General features: G+C 42.2%; 1 protein-coding gene across 3 annotated transcripts in view; it reads left to right on the forward strand.

Moving 5' to 3' along the window:
- Positions 1–268: 268 nt before the first annotated feature.
- The window catches only part of UNC80 (unc-80 homolog, NALCN channel complex subunit), a gene marked incomplete at both ends in the record, with an annotated part of 120,051 nt that continues 101,514 nt past the window's right edge, over positions 269–18,805 (forward strand). For all 3 annotated transcript variants that reach the window (XM_080632002.1, XM_080632001.1, XM_080632003.1), the window contains 8 exons: positions 269–360; positions 1,711–1,759; positions 6,724–6,880; positions 7,781–8,079; positions 10,671–10,794; positions 12,573–12,646; positions 13,072–13,211; positions 17,216–17,477. In XM_080632002.1, coding sequence (XP_080488128.1) covers positions 269–360; positions 1,711–1,759; positions 6,724–6,880; positions 7,781–8,079; positions 10,671–10,794; positions 12,573–12,646; positions 13,072–13,211; positions 17,216–17,477 — 1,197 coding nt within the window. The remainder of the gene's footprint in view (positions 361–1,710; positions 1,760–6,723; positions 6,881–7,780; positions 8,080–10,670; positions 10,795–12,572; positions 12,647–13,071; positions 13,212–17,215; positions 17,478–18,805) is intronic.

Consider the following 18,805-nt stretch of genomic DNA (forward strand, 5'->3'; position numbering starts at 1 on the left):
GCTGGAGCTGTCCACAGAGGGAGGTGCTGAAGGCAGGGAGGAAGCAGAGGGACGCGGACATCTTCGCTCCCCTAATTTCCTCCCTGCCTTCTGCAGCCATTTTGCACCAGCAAAGCTGAAGGGAGGTGTAAGAGGGGAGGGAGCGGGTGGGCTGCAGAGGATGAAGGGAAGAGGGTAAAGAGTTGCGGAGAGCGAAGAGGCAGCCATGGGAGATCCCGACTGGTACGTCTGCTAAGACTGGCTCACAGCAGCAGTTATCATCAGCACCATGGTGAAAAGGAAAAGCTCAGAGGGCCAGGAGCAGGAGAGCGGCCGTGGCATCCCTCTGCCCATCCAGACCTTCCTCTGGAGGCAAACCAGGTGAGAGCAGCAAGCCCTGGGTACTTGGGATATAGCTGCAACAGGGCAGTGGGGGGGGATGGGGGGGTGGCGCGGGCCAGCTGCAGCCCAGTGGCTAGGAGGAAGCAGTTATTGCAGCTGCAACATGAAGGCATGAAATAAGCAGTTCTCTTTGCACTCAGTATAGAGCGATCTGTGTGTAGCGGGGATGGGGGAAGGACTGGAGGCGGCTTAACCTAGTGGCAGTCCCAGGCAGCTTCTTGATTTGACTTTAAAACATCCATGTGTATGTGTTTCTATGCACTTTTCCCCTCCTCACTGTCCCCTGTACCCACTTTCCCTGTTCTCTCCTTCCCCACACTTTTAAGAGGACTTCTGGAGCTCTGGTACCAGAAGCAGCATCCCTCAGTGCTGCATCAGACTTGCGGCTTTGCTTGTATCTCTATTTGCTTGTATCTCTATTTGCTTGTATCTCTATTTGCTTGTATCTGTATTTGCAGCCATCCTGGAGCTGTAATCTATGCTTTGAGAGGTCAGCATGCAAACAGATATGTCAAAGTCTCACCTTATTTCATTGGGTTGGAAAGTAATGATGCGTGAGAGGCAGGCTGAATGTATGGCTGGGGCTGTATGTTCCCTGTGAATCCTGTCTTCCTCTTGTCTTAACAGAATTCTAAACTGAAAACATTGCGGGAGCTGAGGGGGAGGTTGGAAGGTTTGAAGGTTGTGGCTCTAATTTAAGGCCTCAGTCACAAAATCCATTTATTCCACCTTTTGTGTCCTCAAAAAAAACCCCAACTCCCTAAAATAATGCTGTAATAAGGTGACCTGATTTTTTATTTTTTTTAATATTTAACTCTGATCACATTCTGGAGGGGAGTGATAGCAGAGGGTGGGTGTTCTCTACCTCTGGTGTACAGGCCTGCATTTCGTCATAAGCTTTCCACATCAGAAACTGTGGAGGAAAATACATAATACTAAACCGGCAAATGGAGCTCTTGCTTAAAGCAGAGGCAAGGGGAAGTTCAGCAATATTTAACACATTTTAAATAGAATATGTTGAAAATCTTTCACTCAGGTAAAATGGCTGAAAACTGCTGGGGGAAGATTTTAGTCATGGGGAACAGGACTTTTCTTGAGGGTGGATTAACTGCCTCTTGGCATATCAGTGTGGGTACTTTTGCCTTCTAGAAAAGGTAACAGCGTTTTGTCAGATGTCATCAACAGGTATCTGAGCATTATTATGGCCTTACAACTTCCTTTACATTAAATTTCTCAGCCTTTTGCTAACCTTCTGACATGAGAAAAATAACTAAGCAAAATCTACTTTTGAAGTATTGGATCTCTAACTCTTTTTCTCCTTTCCTTCAGTGCATTTTTAAGACCTAAACTGGGGAAACAATATGAAGCATCCTGTGTGGTATGTACATGTTTCTCTTTTTCAACTCTTATGAGTAACTAACTTTTCATGCAACTTGATCTGACCATGGTGGCTGATCAGAAGCTTCTCGGCTTACACCAGAAGTGAATTTAGTCTATTCAACTTAATTTTGAACTTTCAATCACATGAAGGATTTGAAGTTGTTTCCCACCTAGAGAATTTGGATATCATGTGCATCTCTAGACACAACAAAAATAAATTGATTTGGATATTATTAATTGAACCAATTAGTAATTAAACAAAGTAAATAATGGTATGGGCAGACTGATCTATGACAGTCTGGGTCTAAACTTGCAGTTCATCATGTGCGTATGTGCTTTCAGATTAGATTGATGTAATTTCAGTTTGCAGTCACTGGAGTTCTTTCAGACTTACAATATTGAAAATCTGAACATTACTGACAGGCTTTAAACAGTACTTTTACCATTGTGCAAAATGAAAATACCTCCTCTACTGGAGGGAGTTCTGCTGGAAAACAGAGGGAGTATGTCTTAGAAGCGTAATTAAAGAGGGGTTATTATGCAGATACTATTAACTCTTTATTTCTAACTGTATTTCAAATGAAACTTCAATCTACTTGTCTAAATGGAAGAGAAAAGAAACGCATGCAGCAAGTTAAAGTAAGATGGGTGTCTAGGGAATTTCAGAGTTCCGTGAACTGTTGCTGATCTTTGGATGACTTAAAGTACATTAAGCAGTTGCAGCCAGACTTGACAGACTGGAAAAACTTGGTCTGGACATGTATCTTAATAGTTTAAAGTACTTAGGTCTCTCTGCAGCATTTTTCTGACTTCCTCCTCACAAGATATTAAGCTGGTGAAGCCCTAGTTGCTACTGACTAATTTTCTTCTAAGAAATCCATAAATCTTTCAGGGTTCTTGCTAGATGCCAGATACTGATACACAAGGCTGCTGGCTTACTGTGTTGTTGAGTAAAATGAATTGCAGTTCTGGCAGATGGAGCAAAAGGCATTATCACTGGTTTTTACCATTTTATATCAGGTTTAAAACTCGCACAGAAAATGGATTTTTTTGCCTTATGAACTTTACCAGGAGCCTCAGCAGTGTGCAGGAGCCATGCCTCGAAGCACCTACTATCTGAGGCTGTGGCCTATCTGTGAGCTAATGTTTGTCTCTGTTGGGTCGAGGGACACAGCTTCCTTCTCTCTGTGTTCCCCAGGAGGTACCTGTCTGTCTGTGACTGCCTTGTGCTTCATGCTGTGCTGTTGGCATCAGGTCTTCCTCTATGTCCCCCAGGCTGATTCTAAAGCACCTTTCTTTTGTGAGCACGTATCAGAATTTACTAGGCGTAAAAACAAAACAGAAAGCCCAAACAAAGCAAAAAGCCACCAACCAACCAACCAACAACAACCAAACAACAAAAAAAAAAAAACCCTGAACTGCAAGACAGCATAAATCACATGCTTCAGACAAGGGAAAGGAGGCTCTGGAAAAATGCATTTAATGAAGGACAAATCCATTTCCATCCCTGAGATGAAGGAAAACTTGATTCTCCTCTAATCCTTAACATAATCATTAAATTATGGTAGAAGGCTTTCAAAGGTGGGGCATAGTTTTGAGCAATTGATGGGATACAGCCTGAGCTGCTGCATCTGCCATCTTCTTTTACTTACCAGTTTCCTATCCCTGACAATGCACTGGAGTGCATTGGAGTGTTTGCCCACATCAAAATAACCTGTAGTATCCAGTGGGGTAGCAGAGTGCAGTGTGCATGGGTGAGACAGGGTTTCTGGAACTTCACAGGTAGTTGGCTTGTCTTCTGAAACATCAAGCTGGTTATCTAACACCACTGTGTTGACTAATGTGCCTAAAAATACTGTGCATCTGTTATATGAGCTGTCTTTTTAAAATTCTCCAGCCAGAATTGTTCTAGGCATGTCTATAGGCTGTTAACTGTCTGACAATGCATATGACACAACATGGTGCAGCATTCTATTATTATTCTTGGCTCTAAACTTGCTGCAGTAGAACTTGCTGCATATTGTGCATTGAGGAAACAGATGCTGGAGGCCTAGATTCAGTGAGAACAGCGTCTGGTCTGCAAGAGCAGATTTCATTGCTGCTTAGAGCTTTGCTTTATGCCGTAATACTTGAGGGAAAATCTGGCCTTGTTTTCCTTACCTGAACAATTGCACTGACTTCAATTGGACTATGAAAAATAGCCTTTAATCTGGAGATAAATACCCTCTTCCCACCCTGCATTGTCTTACACTGTGTAAATGGTCTTATGCCTCAGTATGGACTCAATGTTCTTCCTTCTCTCCATTCTGAAGTTGTTCTGCCCTGACACGATGACATTGCTAATGTGCGTGAGTGAAACCTGTAAATGACCCCATGGGAATGAAAACAGTTCTGTATAAAGTCAATGCATTTTTTTGAGTGAGGATAAGTGGACTCAAGGATATGGTTTAAATTCTTTTACTCTGGATTTCACTGGGCATGGAAGAACCCAGATGTTTCCGGGAGCATCCTATAAATTCAAAGTTTACCTCTTTTCTGTTTTTTTTCTTTTTTTTCTTTTTTTTTTTTTTTCCCAAATGTAGTAATATGTTTTGTTGTTATGAATGATCAAAGGACAGATATGGAACAGATCTTAATAACATGCCACCTTTTTTTTTTATCTAGCCAATGGATGTGGTTGCAGAAAATTGATTTTTTTCTGAACATGGGAATTTTCTGTAAATAAAGTGCTTGGCATCTGTGTTTCATTGCTTTTCACTGTTAGTACTATTACTATGTTTGTGAATAACGAAGCCTTGCCACCTCTGTGCTATGAACCCCTAGATTAATGTTTTAGATCTTTCCAGGAACTCTTCCCTACTCAAAGGACCTTCCTCAGACTGATTATATTTCCTACCTGCATTTCAAGTTCTTTCCAGTCTGAAGTGACTTTAGCAATGGACCCTGCTTTCCACCATGATGCAGCCTGAACTTTGGAAGAACAGGGCGGTAAAGTTCCCTCCAAGGACAGAAGTCTGGTTCAGAAAGCACTAATAGTTTCTCTGTGTCTCTGCCAGGGTCCTGCTGTACATACAGTAGGTTAAGCACTGGGCCCTGCTCTAGGGCTGTTTCTCTAGAGGGTGCCTTCAGCTCATCTGGCACTCCTGAGAGCCATCCCTTCGTGTTCCCCCTATTCCTGGACTGATAGGAAGAATGGCAGGAGACTGTTTTCTTCTGTAGACAATGTGGTCCCCAGCAGATTGCTGTAAAGAGTGATGTGAAGCATCCTTTCCCTGGTAGATATATTATCCAGTCCTATTGTAAAGAAATACACATTGCTGCCAGCCTAATCCATGGCACATTATTTTTGACTAATCCTCAGGAATCCAGTGATTTTGTCCATGTATTGCAACTAATGCCCTCCAATTTCAGCCATTGCTCCATAAAGGGAGTCTGTTGAGTCTGTTGACTAGAACCTGGGAGTTCTAGTAGGTGGGCAGTGTGACTCTGTACACACGTAACGGTTGTTGGCAGCTTTCATGTTTATTGCCAGTATTTCCTCAGGTTCAGTTTGTGTTGCTAAAGGGCTTAGTCTGCTGTATGCACACTAGGTTCTGGATACCCCTCAAATACATTTGGATAAATCATACAGTCCATCTCACCACCTCTTTGTCTATGCCTGGTGCTATTGGGGAGCTTCTGTCTTAGGTGGTAAGTACAGATGTGTGTTTCTCCTCGTCCATGCTGGCCAGATTGGAGCTGTTATGGGAATGCTGTAAAACCATAATAGTGCAGCATTATGCCTGCGTTAGGGCATCCTGCCCTTCAGTAGAGGAGCTCATGTCTGCCCACAGTAGCAGATGTGGCCATCACATGAAACAAGTGTGCTGAGCTGCTGGGGTATGCAGAAGAGTGCATGTTAGCGCTGGTTAGCGTGCCATGCCTGGGAGTGACTGGTCAGATAGGAGAGCTGGGTCATGGCTGCTGCTCTGCTTTTCTTCTTTATAATGAAGTCTGTTCTTATTAACACCCCACCCCAGTTTTACAGGAAAAATCAGTATGACTGGTGTTGAAGGATAAGCTTTATGAATTTGGAGTGAGGGCATTTGGAGCATCCATTAGGTAGTGAATGCCAACAGTTAACTTGTTTGCCCAGAGCTTGATAAAATTGGTTTAACAGCTTGTGAGCAAATGGGTAGCCAGGAGGCTAAGCTGGCATTGTCAGCTTACGATGTGCATTGTCAGTAAGTGTTTCTTCTCTTTAGGAACTTCACTGAAGGAATATAACTGCTTTTGTGACCTATAATGAGATCTTTGTGTCTGAACAGAGGAACAACTTACCAAAACGGTTGGAGCAACTAGCAATAAGAAACTTCCTTAGGGATTTCAAAGGCAGATAGTCTTATTTTGTGCTGCTTGAGGTGGAAATAATGAACTTGCTGCAGCCATCAGCTCTTTTAAGTGTTCAGAAAACCATTACAGCATGGCTCGACAAAAAATTTTGTACATTGATTATTTTTTGTGGCAGGGTGTGAAAACATTTCCTAAGGCCTATATACCTTTAATGGGTTGCCCTTTATGTTACACTAAACCGAAAGAGCATCTGTGTGTGAAAAGAATCTCCAGCTCTCAGCTCCACAAGTACAGGCTTCATTAGCTCCTGTGACTTTCAACAGGATTACTGCATGCCAGATTAATGCCCAGCACAACTGTAAGTCTGCCTTGATGTCAACGCTTACTAATATACACAATGTTTGCTCTAATTCTGTTTTTATTACAGAAAGTATATTGAGTGGCCCATTAATTTCTTAGCCAAGTACGTCCATATGCCTGGTGAACTTTAGCTACAGTGTGGCTTTCAGGAAAAGTATTACACGCTGTGCTTACAGATCGCAGGTTTTGGCAAGAGAGCATTCTATGTACTAGAAGGTATGTGCAGAAATAGATACACAGTGTCTTTTTTTTCTTTGTTCTTACTTTTAGTCTTTTGAAAGAGTTTTAGTAGAGAACAAGCTGCATGGCCTTTCTCCAGCTCTCTCTGAAGCCATCCAGAGCATTTCTCGCTGGGAACTCGTCCAAGCTGCGCTCCCGCATGTGCTGCACTGCACCGCCACATTGCTCTCCAACCGAAACAAGCTAGGTTAGTGCTCATGTGAGTCTGGTTTTCCGTTCCTGAAGTTATCAGTCAAAATATGACACACTGAGGCTCAGGGTACCAACCTATTCTAAAGCCTAGAATCCCACTTAGTTCATTCTGTGGAATTGCCCTTTCTTCATCTGTTCTCCTTTATAGCAGGGTTACCTGTGGGAGCTTCCACAGTAAAACTTATGGTCTAATGAGCTGAAGAGTCAAAGCAGTTAAATAATAATTTGCTAGTTATTTTTCAGAGATAGTAGAACTAGCTTTAGCGAAAGACGGATTTACCCAGCAGGCATGGCATTCTTGAAGGAATAGATACTTCTTCCAAGGCGTGCTGCAGTGGCCAATTGCAGCAGGCACTTCTAATATTTTCAGTTCTTTTTATTCTTTTCTTTAATACTCTTTTTATTCAGGCCAATGCATGTGATTCTCAGCAGATAAGTCAATTGCGTAATAAGGATAGGGCTTGCTTTGTTAGTCTTTTACTGATTTCAGCAGTGATTTCAGCAGGAATTTGCTTCATGAGACATGCCAGTAGGGAACATTAACAGAGCACAGCTTGAGCACCTTGCAGTGCTCACTTGCATTTCGTCTTACTCATTAGAGTCAAACAGACAAGACTGTCGAGGTTGCGTCTTTTAGGACCACTCTATGTCCCCACATTCAGCTTGCGACTGACGTTTCAGCGACTGAAGTGCAAATGCTGTGAAGTAAATGGAGACTTGTGAATTAGGTTTCAGACATAGAGAAACACTATGCTGATACTTGTAATGATGGAATTTTAATTTTCCAGTGCTCATCAGGAAGTTGGATGGCCACTTCCCTATGCAGTTCTGAAAGTCTCAGCAGTACCATTAGTGGAAACCCTGTGAGATACTGTGATGCATTTTTTCCATCCAGGACATCAGGATAAGCTTGGAGTAGCTGAAACAAAGCTTCTACACACTCTTCACTGGATGCTGCTGGAGGCCCCTCAGGACTGCAGCAACGACCGATTTGGAGGAGACAGAGGCTCTAGTTGGGGAGGGAGCAGTAGCGCCTTTATCCATCAGGCTGAAAATCAAGGATCACCAGGACATCCCCGGCCCAGCACCACGAATGATGAGGAGGAAAATAACAGAAGGAAGTTCTTCCAGAACTCCATGGCCACAGTGGAGCTTTTTGTGTTCCTCTTTGCTCCCCTTGTTCACAGGATTAAAGTAAGTGGGACACTGATGGGCTACATGTGCAGAAACAGCTCTGAGCCAGAAAAGAATGATTTTGCCTTTGAGATTGTTATTTAATTCAGCCTACACAGTGGGAGACCACTAGAAATGCTTTAATAAGTTGGCAGAATACCACTGCCATCAGGAGGAAATACTTCCAGTGACATGAACAATCATTGCAGCATCAGGCAGACACAAACGCAATAAATCTGAAGTGAGCCATTTTAACCCCTCTGGAGTGACAAAGATCCGTGGTCTTTGGGAAGTCTTTGGGACGCTGGAACTTGCAGAAAAGATTGTGACCTTTAGCTTGCTCCTGTGATTCTCAGCCACTGGTTAGAAGGGCCTTGCTAGTTTTTCAGGGATTCCACCGTGAGGCTGCCACTGGGATTTATTATTGTCATTACTAATCATCTTTATGCTAATTACCAGGAATGCATGATATTGGTACAAGCATGGCAGTGGCAAAGGCTATTGAGCATTCCTTTGTTCTGAAGTTGGAAGCAGGCTGCAGGCTTCCTGTCTGCTGAGGTCCCTCTATTGGTTTTGGGCTGAGTGCATTGGGCTTTGCAGAGGGGTGTGATGAGGAGCATGCTTGGCCTCCTGCCTCTTGTCTTCAGCCTCTCTGGAGAGCTACCTTTACGTTTCCAGCTGGGCCTCAGAATAGAAACTGGTTCTGGAGAGTAGGTGCTTGGAAAAGGTCTGTAAAGTCATAAAGTGATGGAGGCTGTTAACTCTTTGAATCCTGCCTTGTGTGCTGCAACAGTTGAATAAGAAAGTACAGGAAATAAAAGGTCATCTTGGTTAAGGCTGGTGAAAGCAGGTCTGGAGAGCTAGGTTTTTTTCCCTGCTTCTGCTGTTAAATTCATGTACAGTACTGCTCAATTCATTTAGGCCAAATTTTTCATACTTCTTTGCTAGTTCACATTTTCTCTGTAAGCTGCAGGGCCATGACAGGAAGAAATGCTGAATTCTTCCCATTGCTACACATACAAGTGTGGGCTGCCCTTTGAATAAGTTAAATGAAACTGGAAGGAGACCCCAGCTGTTAGAGATTAGGTTTCCATTTTTTAATATTAATCTTTCTGGGATGTAGTTTCCCATTTAGAAGATGGGATTGATAACAATATCTCCTGTTTACCTTGAAAATTTCTGAGATTTCTGAGATACTGTAGTGATGAACATTGAAAAGCCCATGAAAACATGCCTATTTCTGTCATCAAAGCAGAGCTCAAAAATGGTGAGGTAAATGAGACGTGACTGACTCACTAAGTCAGCGTTGTCCCCTCTGTGTTTCACAGTGGTAGAGGTCTCAGGGGAAGAATATTGGTCTGATCAGACAACCAAAGTTGGGCCCAAAGACTTGCAGAGGCCAACCTAGATGATGGAATTCGTAACTTCTGAGAGGATCTTGAGTATTTAGCAATGAGCTTTTAAATGAGGCTTTTGGAGGCTGAAGGGGATGCATGTAATCCTTTAACTTAACAACTGTGTTGGCATGACACCAAAAGCTAGCAGTGCAAAGTAAAAATGCAGCTCGTTACTGCTACTACTTCCAAAAGCTTTGCAATATGCTCCATAGTAAAAATAGTAATTAAAACGAAGCCTAGTTTATAACAAGGCTTGTGAGCTCAAAAGGATGAGACAACACTAATGAAAAGTGGGGAATAGAAGGGCTGGATGGAGAGCTACAAGCAGGCACCTTCAGCTCTTCTTTTAGCTCTGAGACATGCGGAGCTGTGTCAACAGGAAATGATGTTGCAGCTGTAATTAGGCTGCCAGAACTGCTATTACCATGTTTGTTTGCTTTGTGGGGATAGCTGGACTATACCAACAGCAGTATCTCCTAATGTAGATCTGCCCTTAGATCAAGTAAGTGCATACCTGTACCTTGATCCTGCTAAGATTTACTTGTGTACTAATTTACATTATTTCAGCTACTTGCATACATAAAACGATGATGGCATGAGTGTAAGTAGTACCAATATCTCATATATATATACACATATATGTATATATATACCCATAGCTCAGGTACTAACAGTGCAAATAATAATGACATTATTGTATACTGCTAGTTCAGAGTAATTTGTACTCAAACAAAAATGACAGAAAATTTGTAATCAAACTCAATTTCTAAGTAATGTTTTAATATTTAGTAGTATTATTCTTTTGGGGCAAGAAGTTCAAACGTCAGAGTGTAAATCCTAACCCTGAGATTGAATACTGTGGTTATATATGGTCAGAAGGGATGCTCAGTGATACACGAATGGCCTTTTACAGCTTAATGTCCTAGTAAAAACAGGGTTCATAACTAGTATAGCATTTTTATTTGGAAAAAGCCTCTTGTGTATTTTTCCATTGAGATTTCCCTATTGTTTTTTAATAGTGATACTTGAAATGTATTAATGCCTGATGAACAGTGTCAGTGGCCCTTGCATTAGCATATACTGACCTCAGAACTGCACATGGGATCACTCATTTCTTGTAGGACCTGTGCGTCAGAGATATGACAGTCCTTTTAGACTGGAAACAAGAATCTTTCATATAAGCTTGTGTAATACAACTTCTGTTTGTCTTCCTAGGAGTCAGACCTGACGTTTCGCTTGGCTAGTGGCCTTGTTATTTGGCAGCCTATGTGGGAACACAGGCAGCCTGAAGTTTCTGCCTTCAATGCTCTTGTAAAACCAATCAGGAACATCGTTACAGGTCTGTGAGTTTGCTGTGGTAATGTGGCTCCTGAGAGCTGAGAAGCCTTTCCTTTGTCTGATGATGCCTTATGTTCTGTGGCCATCATATTTGAAGGAGTATTTTGATCTTGTTGGAAATAGTCAAACTTTTGAGAGTAGTTTAAAGTTGTTCCCCCTCAGAGTCAACTGACATTTGCATAAGAATTAAATAGGAAATGAGAGAGAAATCACAAATAGGAAATGAGAAACTCTTCAGTAGAGTTATCATTTCCTGACAGTCTCATATCTCTGTTTCACCATATGTTCCTTAGTTGCTAAGAAGGGCAAAGGCAGTATCTGTTAGCAGCCTGACACGTGTGGGGAAGGCCTTCCCAGGCTGGCAGTGGACAAAAATGTGAAGAGTGCACAGTTGGCAGTGTAGGTTCTCCTCCTATCTCGAATGTGAATTTCACCATTTTATGAAATTAAACAAGGTAGTTTCAGGAAGCTCCAAAGAAGGCTTAGGTTGTGAATTCTTTTTTGCATACTAGAAGGGGTTGCTTTTTCTTTGTACTTCAGCTATAATGAGACTAGAGTTGGGTGCTTAGGCTTCCAAGCCTTTGTGTCTGGCCTAGTTCTAAAAACCCCTTTTTGCTTCTAAGTTTTTAGACCATAGTTTTGCATAGTTCCTACAAGGTAATGAATTGAAATCGAAACCCAGTGAATTGCTAGGTTTATTGCTGTAGCATTGCTTGCTTGTTCTCAAAAGCATGGAGCTGGAATTTTCACAGTAGTTCGCCAAATCAGACTTTTTCTGGTGGCAAGTCATTTTGGATGTCATATTTTGTTCTGAAGGCTTTGTAGGTCTCTGGGACAGTCCAGAATTGAAAAAGAATCAGGTCTTTGAAATGATTTAAGCCGATCTTTGGTATCTAGCTGTTCCTCCCTCTGCTTCAATTTCTGGAATTCAAAAAATAGGATTTCAGCCCTGGAAAGTTTTCTTTGCCTGTTGGTATTTTTTTCCATAGGTCTGGAGCATGGTCAGTAAATCCCTAAAGAATAATTTCATGTGTAAAGTGAAATGAAAATGCTCTGTTATGTTTTGAAAATGGTTTCAGCAGAAGAGAAATAGAAATTGGAACGAGGTTCTTTATATCAACGAAGATTTTGTTGTCTCAAATTGGGTCAAAAAAGTTTCATTTACTTAAATTTTCCTTCAAACAATGAATTAAAAAATTCTACTGAAGGAGATTCAAATAGTTTTGTTTGGAGTCAGTCTGATACCGAGTCACATCTGAACAGCTTGAGATGAGACAGGATTTCAAGGACTGTCATCCTGGCCTTTGTGATGCCCTTGTTCTGCTAGAGTATCGCTGATTAAACTTTCTGCATGTCAGTCGTGTGTCTCCTGTGGTGAAGGCATTTGTCAAATTGGAAATCACGATACATTCTGAGAGATGTAACCTAGAAAAGGAGTGTAATGTATGTAAAAATAACAGGAGGAAGAGCTCAAAAATAAAAGGCACTAGTATACATAGGAAAACACTATTTGTTGCCAAATGGATTTAGGATAAAATTTATATTCAAATTTAATTAAAAAAATAGAGATTTTCAGCAGATAAGATGGTGACAATAAAACTGAGAGGATTGTGCAAAAATTAAACCAGTTCTTTATATGGCTGTGACTAATGCCTAGGAAGTCAGGAGCAGAAAGATACTGCTTTGGAGTTGTTTTTGTTTTCTGGTTTATCCTTACAGTGGTATGTTCTAATATTAGAGGTAATTCCTGAAATGTCCTCCTTTGCCTCCTTTTCTCAGCTAAGAGAAGTTCTCCCACCAACAACCAGAGCGTGACCTGTGAATCCCCTAATCTGGACAGTGCACATACCGAGGTAAGTTTTATGCTAAGGTTAGACAAGCTTGAATAAGGAGCTGAGGGAGGGGGGAAATTAATATTGAAACAGCACTTGGAGTTGCCATCCGAAAGTATTGCATCTCCAGAAGTTAACCCTTCTTCACAGTTCTTCTGAATGCTCCCAACCCTGTCTGCAGTGCAACCAATGGGTATGGGGTATACTTCTCAGGATCTCCTTGGCCTTATTCTGTCTTACGTATTTTCTGGAGCACGAGCCGTGTCTTACCCTGTGCCTCTACAATGCCTAATACTGAGAAGCCCCAGGCTTGATCAGTCTCTCCCTGGTATTACCATGGTATTATGGTATAAGTAATAGTCATGTCTAAGTATAAATTGCAGTAAGAAAACTAATATGGAAGAGATAAATATATACCTATTTCTTTTTATTAAAACTATCCAAAGGGACTGCAGGTGGTCTGTGAGACAACCCAGCCAGATTCTGTACCTCCGAAGGCCACTTTTTCAGCATGTCATCGTGGAAACTCCTTGGATGGAAGCGTATCCTCCCAAACCTCTCAGGAGAGAGGTACTGCACATCCCAGGTACAAATCCCTTCAGCAGAAAGTTAGGCTGGTGTGACTCAATGGTGGAGGTCACTAAAGTCCTTTGTCTTGAATCTGCTGTTGTCCATACACACCAAGGGTGCTGAGTGTTTATGTCAATTCAACAAATCGCAGTTCTGGGTGATGAGCAAGGTGGTGGCACATGATATTCAATGTCACTTTCATTGGAGAAATCTCTAGCTGGTCAGTTGGAACAGTTTCTTTGATCTTTTCTAATATGTTAGTTTATTTTAATCAAAGACACTAACATATAAGGTGCAGGTTCAACACTACTTTGGAGCTTGGATTCAGTCTTAGGCAACTGGTATAATTTCTGGCTTCCTTCTGGTCAAGTTTCCTTTAGCAAAGGACTGTTGCAAGTCTCTCTCCATTGCCCTTACTATGCCTTCTCTGCATCCTGCTGCTTAGCTTGCTTTAGAATACTGGCCCAAAGGAACAGACTAATGAAGAAGCCCAGCCATGTATACTTCCTCCCAGCTTGCCCTGCAGAGCTCAGGCCATGCTTTTCCAGCATGGCGCTGATAAATTAACATCTTTTTATCTAGATTTGTGCACAGAAAGACAGAACCAGATTTTCAATAGTGCTGGACTCTCGGTAGTGCCATAAAGTAAGTGAAGCTGATGAATGTTTTCAGGGGATGGAGAGGGAGGGAACCCTAGCGTATTTTTAGATCCTTATGGATTTAAGAGTGTCATTTAAACCCCTCCTGAAAATTTTGGTCCAGTTGTTTCTCTCTTTTGGAAATGTCATATCCAAAGCACTGCAGTGTTTTATGAAATTGCTTCATTACCGCAACAGAAGAAATGTGGGATGGAGTGGGTTTCTGGATATAGTCTAGGAAAGGCTGATTTCTCAAAAAGGGCTTTGGTGCACCCTTTCACTCTAAGACTCTGATCCCATCAGGAGGCGTCCCTAAGGATTTTATATCAAGGCTGCTGTTAGTTGTGGGTCTTTATTTAATTTGTATTAATGGGAGCCAGTAAAACTGAAGCTGGGGACAGAACTGCCTTTCTGTGTCTGATCACTGCTGCTCAGAGTGCACAGCCATAGAAAAAATAAGCAGTCTTTTAAGAAGACAGAATCAGGTGATCGATTTGTCAGGCTGGTTCTGGTGGTTGCTATGGGGATGAAGCTTCAGACAGGCTTTGAAGAGAGCATCATTATGCCTCCTCATTTGCAGGACTCATTGATCAGTTAAAACTGTACAGGGAGCTTTGGTTGCCAGGCAACAGACAACTGGGGAACAAATGTTGTTTACTCTGCTTACCAACAGCCGCAGTATTCCTTTGTCCTTGGCCCGGGTTGAAGGAAGGCTGCCTTTTCACTCTCCCTGTAGTCACAGGCCGATCATATGAACACTACATTTCCTTCTAAATGAAGTACAGAGTTTAATTTCTGGTTCCTCAGACGCTTCCTGAGCAAATGGCTTCTTCCTCTGATCCTGGCTGATTATGCCTGCTCCACACAGTGAAATTCTCCATTTACAGATGATGTAGTTTAACACTGAGGCAAGTAAAGCCAAGCCCTTTATCCAGCTGCTGCCTTGAACACACTGTCTGGGAATAGACTTTACAGGAAGGACTTCTGAGATAAATATTTCATAAGGAGAACATGCCTTGCTCCAAGCTGTGTGGTGCCTCAGGTTTGCCTGCGCTGCATACAGGGGAGCATGAAAGGCTGTTTAGAGTCAGACACTGATCTGTGTCCTGCAAAGTGACCGAGAGCAATGCATCTTCCTCTGCAATTGCCTGAGGTGGTAGCCTTTATTTCCTTTGCTGGGGTGCTTTGAGTATCCCAGCTATCCTTATGTTTTTTTACAGACCTCATCTATGTGACACAATCTTGACTGCTACAAAACCAGCCTTCACATTAGGTTTATGGGGAAAACTTTATAGCATATCCATCTATCATGGTTTTCTCCTTCCTAATTCAGCTTTTCAGGGTTTTGTAACAGCTCATCTTAAAGCCATCAAACTTGTAACATTTTTGCCTTGAATACACTGGGGGGAGAAGCTTTGAATCTATAGATTGCAGATAGTGACATATGCTGACACAGACGGGCAGGTCTGCAGTCGCCAAGTGCCTGTGTGGCTGGCAGCTAACCAGCTCCTGCAGGTTGGAGTTCTAGATGCATGCATTGCTTCAAGCACAGCCTTGCCACCTGCCCTCTTTTTCCAAACATGTAATATGGGGCCGGGTTCATGTGATTCCAAGTGGTGTCAAAGTTCATAGGCACTTCTTTATCCTTTGCCAGTTCTGTATCTGCCTTGGATGCACAGGACAGCTTTGTGGCACTTGGCAGTGATCCAGCAAAGCACTTCAAGCATGCCTTTTACTCTAGGCACTTAGAGGTTCCACTGGTCAGTATTGTTGCTTGTTCCCCAGTGCTCTGCTGGACTGTGGCCTTGGATGCCTCTGTTCAGAATGTGAAATGGGGGTGTCCTGCCAATGCTGTTTGCATGTTTGTGTAGCAGAGTTGAGAGTAAAAATGGCTTTTAAAAAAACATAAATACCTGATGTTCTTGTGATGATTCCCAAATGCCTGAGAATACAAATCATGGAAGTGCTGTTCATTTTTATAGAATCCAAAAATCACAGCAGTACTCAGCTCAGTGTGTTTCTAACACCGTGAGTGGAAACATCTAAAATGGGTACTTTGGCAGGCAAAAAAAAATAGACAAATCTCCAGAGCTCCTGCCCCACCCCCAGCATTTCACACCTTTCGCCATGTGATTTTCATTCCTTCCAACTCTCTTTCACTGCTATATTTCTGACAGATTGTCTTTTAACAGCTAGTGACTGTGCAGGGGGTAGGTCAGGCCAGTTGTACTCTGCTGGCTGGGAGAGAAATGGTATCAAAAATAAGTAGTAAAAAAGTTGGGGCATTTCAGTGCAGTAAGATTGGCTCTGGAGACAGACATGATTTTGATCAGAGCCTTGGGCAGCATGGTCTAGGGTGAATCAGAATCAGAATTACCAGGTTGGAAGGGACCTTCAAGATCATCAAGTCCAACCCATGCCCTACACCTTGACAGGTGTCTCTGCCCATGACGGGTTGGAACTAGATGACTTTAAGGTCCTTTCCAACCCAAACTATTCTATGATTCCTTTAAAATCTGAAATCCCTGGAGTTTCATTTCTGAGGCTTAGTACAGATATCTTGCTTTTGCATGCACTAACTTCTGCAATACTTAGGAAATTCCATACTAAAACCCATCAGGAAATGACACCACCTGAAAGGCAGAAAAATTATAATGAAGGCTAAAAATGCTCCTTTTCTCCAGCACACCCTGGCAAAAGAGTGTCTGTAACAGTTTACTTGTATAAGAATCAATTTAATTAGCTTAAAGGGTTAACTAACTTAGCTTAGCCTGCTCCTTCTTAAGTAAGGCCTGATTTGTACAAATGTAAACCATTCCTAAACATGTATTACTAGTATCTGAACAGCAGAAGCTCAAGGGTTGTTTGTTTCCAGCTGAACAAATTACTCAGCACAAGTGCTGGAGGCCTGCCTTCACACCACAGTTTAAGGAAGCAAACCTGTTCAAGAAAACACTTAAGAAAGCATGTACTTGAGTCCTCGAGGGAGCTCAAAGTTAGATATCCACTTACGTGTCTTCAGTAATGCTTTCCTCTGTCAGGGCCTTACTCCCAAAGGGTCGGTATCAGATGTCTCTTTAAACTCAAGCAGGCACAGCTGTGTGCACATCCTAGTGATTTCTGCAGAGATTGGCTTACAGCTCTTGATGAGTGCTTAAATTTTAGGCCTTTTAGTTGAGCTCTTGAGTCTTTAAGGGTGGACCAGCTTGAATGCTAGGACAGAACTGGTTTCTGGCTATCCAAGAAGACTTTGTGGTATCAAGCATGATCCCTTAAAGAACAGCTGAACATACAAACCTGACAGATCATTGTTGAGTAGTTCTTTATTCAGAGAGCTGAGGAACCTGATGACTAACATTTCTACTCCTACTCTTTGGAACAGGGTGTCCTTGGTGATCCCACCATGCCAGAAGTCTCGCTATGCCACATACTTCGATGTAGCAGTGCTGCGCTGCCTGCTGCAGCCACATTGGTCCGAGGAGGGCACACAGTGGTCACTAATGTACTACCTGCAGAGGCTGAGGCACATGCTACAGGAAAAGCCAGAGAAACCACCTGAGCCAGAGATCACCCCTTTACCAAGACCTCGCAGCAGCTCCATGGTGGCTGCTGCGCCCTCTCTGGTGAATACCCACAAAACTCAGGTAAGCAGTTGCCATCAATAAGAAAATAGGAACTGTTGTGGTGATGCTGGGAAGTGATGGCTGGATAACTAGTGAAAAACACCACTTTGGTGCTGGTTAAGCTGCTCAGAGATCAGATATGTGCATCACTTCAGAAGGAGACCTTGAGAACAATGAGATGTTTGGAGGCAGAATGTGATGCAGAGAGTCAGAGCTGGTGCTTGATTAAAGTTCAAGGGTTGACTTGGGATAATTAATCTCAGGTGAACTGTGATAACATTAGTTTTTAATGTGAGAATATACTAATGTAGTTGTCAGAAGAAACCAGGTTGCCTGTATGTTATGTTGTAATGCTCAGAACTCATGGAGCTTTGGTGTAACTCCTTGAAAGAGAGAAAAGGAATCACAGTTAGTATAGCACTGAACACTCCAGGCAAACATCTGGGTTAAAATACTGGAGTAGACTTTGCAAGCAGTGGCAGTGAGCAAAAGCCCTCCACATTGTTATGTCTTTTCCTGCTGTTGTTCTTCCTGCATAACTTTTACCTCTGTATTTGCCAACAAAACCTCTGTAGACAAACTGTCCTAATAGGTGTCAAGACTTGCTCTCTGTTCTGTTGGAAAAGGAACCCCAGGCTCCTGACCTTGGTACAGTAAAGATCTTCATGTTAGAGCTTAAATGTTTTTTTGGTTTGGGTAGCTCCCTTGTGTATTCCAGGGATAAAAAGGGGATGCTGCTGCAGTTTCATTTAATCTCCTTGTTGATTTGTGCTACTTTTAGGTTGTGCACTTTTTTCCTGTCATGTGGGCTCTTAACAGCAAATTCTGATTTAGTGAGTAGATGGAAATGCCTAACTGAATTTAATACAGATGCTATTTTTGCAGTTCAATTTTATGCCACACCTCAAGTAAAAGGCTGTACCTTCTGTTAATATTGCTGTCAAATGTCTGCCTTGAGTCAGAATTCTCAGAATTTTTGGTGTTTTTTTTCTTAAAATCCTTGCTTCCAATATTGTAGAGCTCTGGCAGTTTTTGAGATGTCAGTTTGTAAGGGAGAAGGGTGAAATATCTGTTCTCCTGTATAGCCTGGGTGCTTGTAAGCCAGAAGACAAGCATAAGCAGTGTAAATATTAGTACTGTTATTTTTAAATCTCAGGGTTTTATAGGCATTCTTATGTTTTTTATGGAGGGCTGGTGGTAACTTGTGGTTTTAAGGGCTTAGCAGGGCAGTGTTTTTTAAACTGTGTTATACTTTAGTGTCATTTCTATAAAACGGTGCCCATTTCATCCCTGTAAAACCTTGACATACCTCCATGAATTCCAGGTGATATGAAATACTCTTCAGTCTT

Source organism: Psittacula echo, assembly GCF_963264785.1.
Source record: "Psittacula echo genome assembly, chromosome: 20".
In the NCBI taxonomy this organism is placed as follows: Eukaryota; Metazoa; Chordata; class Aves; order Psittaciformes; family Psittacidae; genus Psittacula; species Psittacula echo.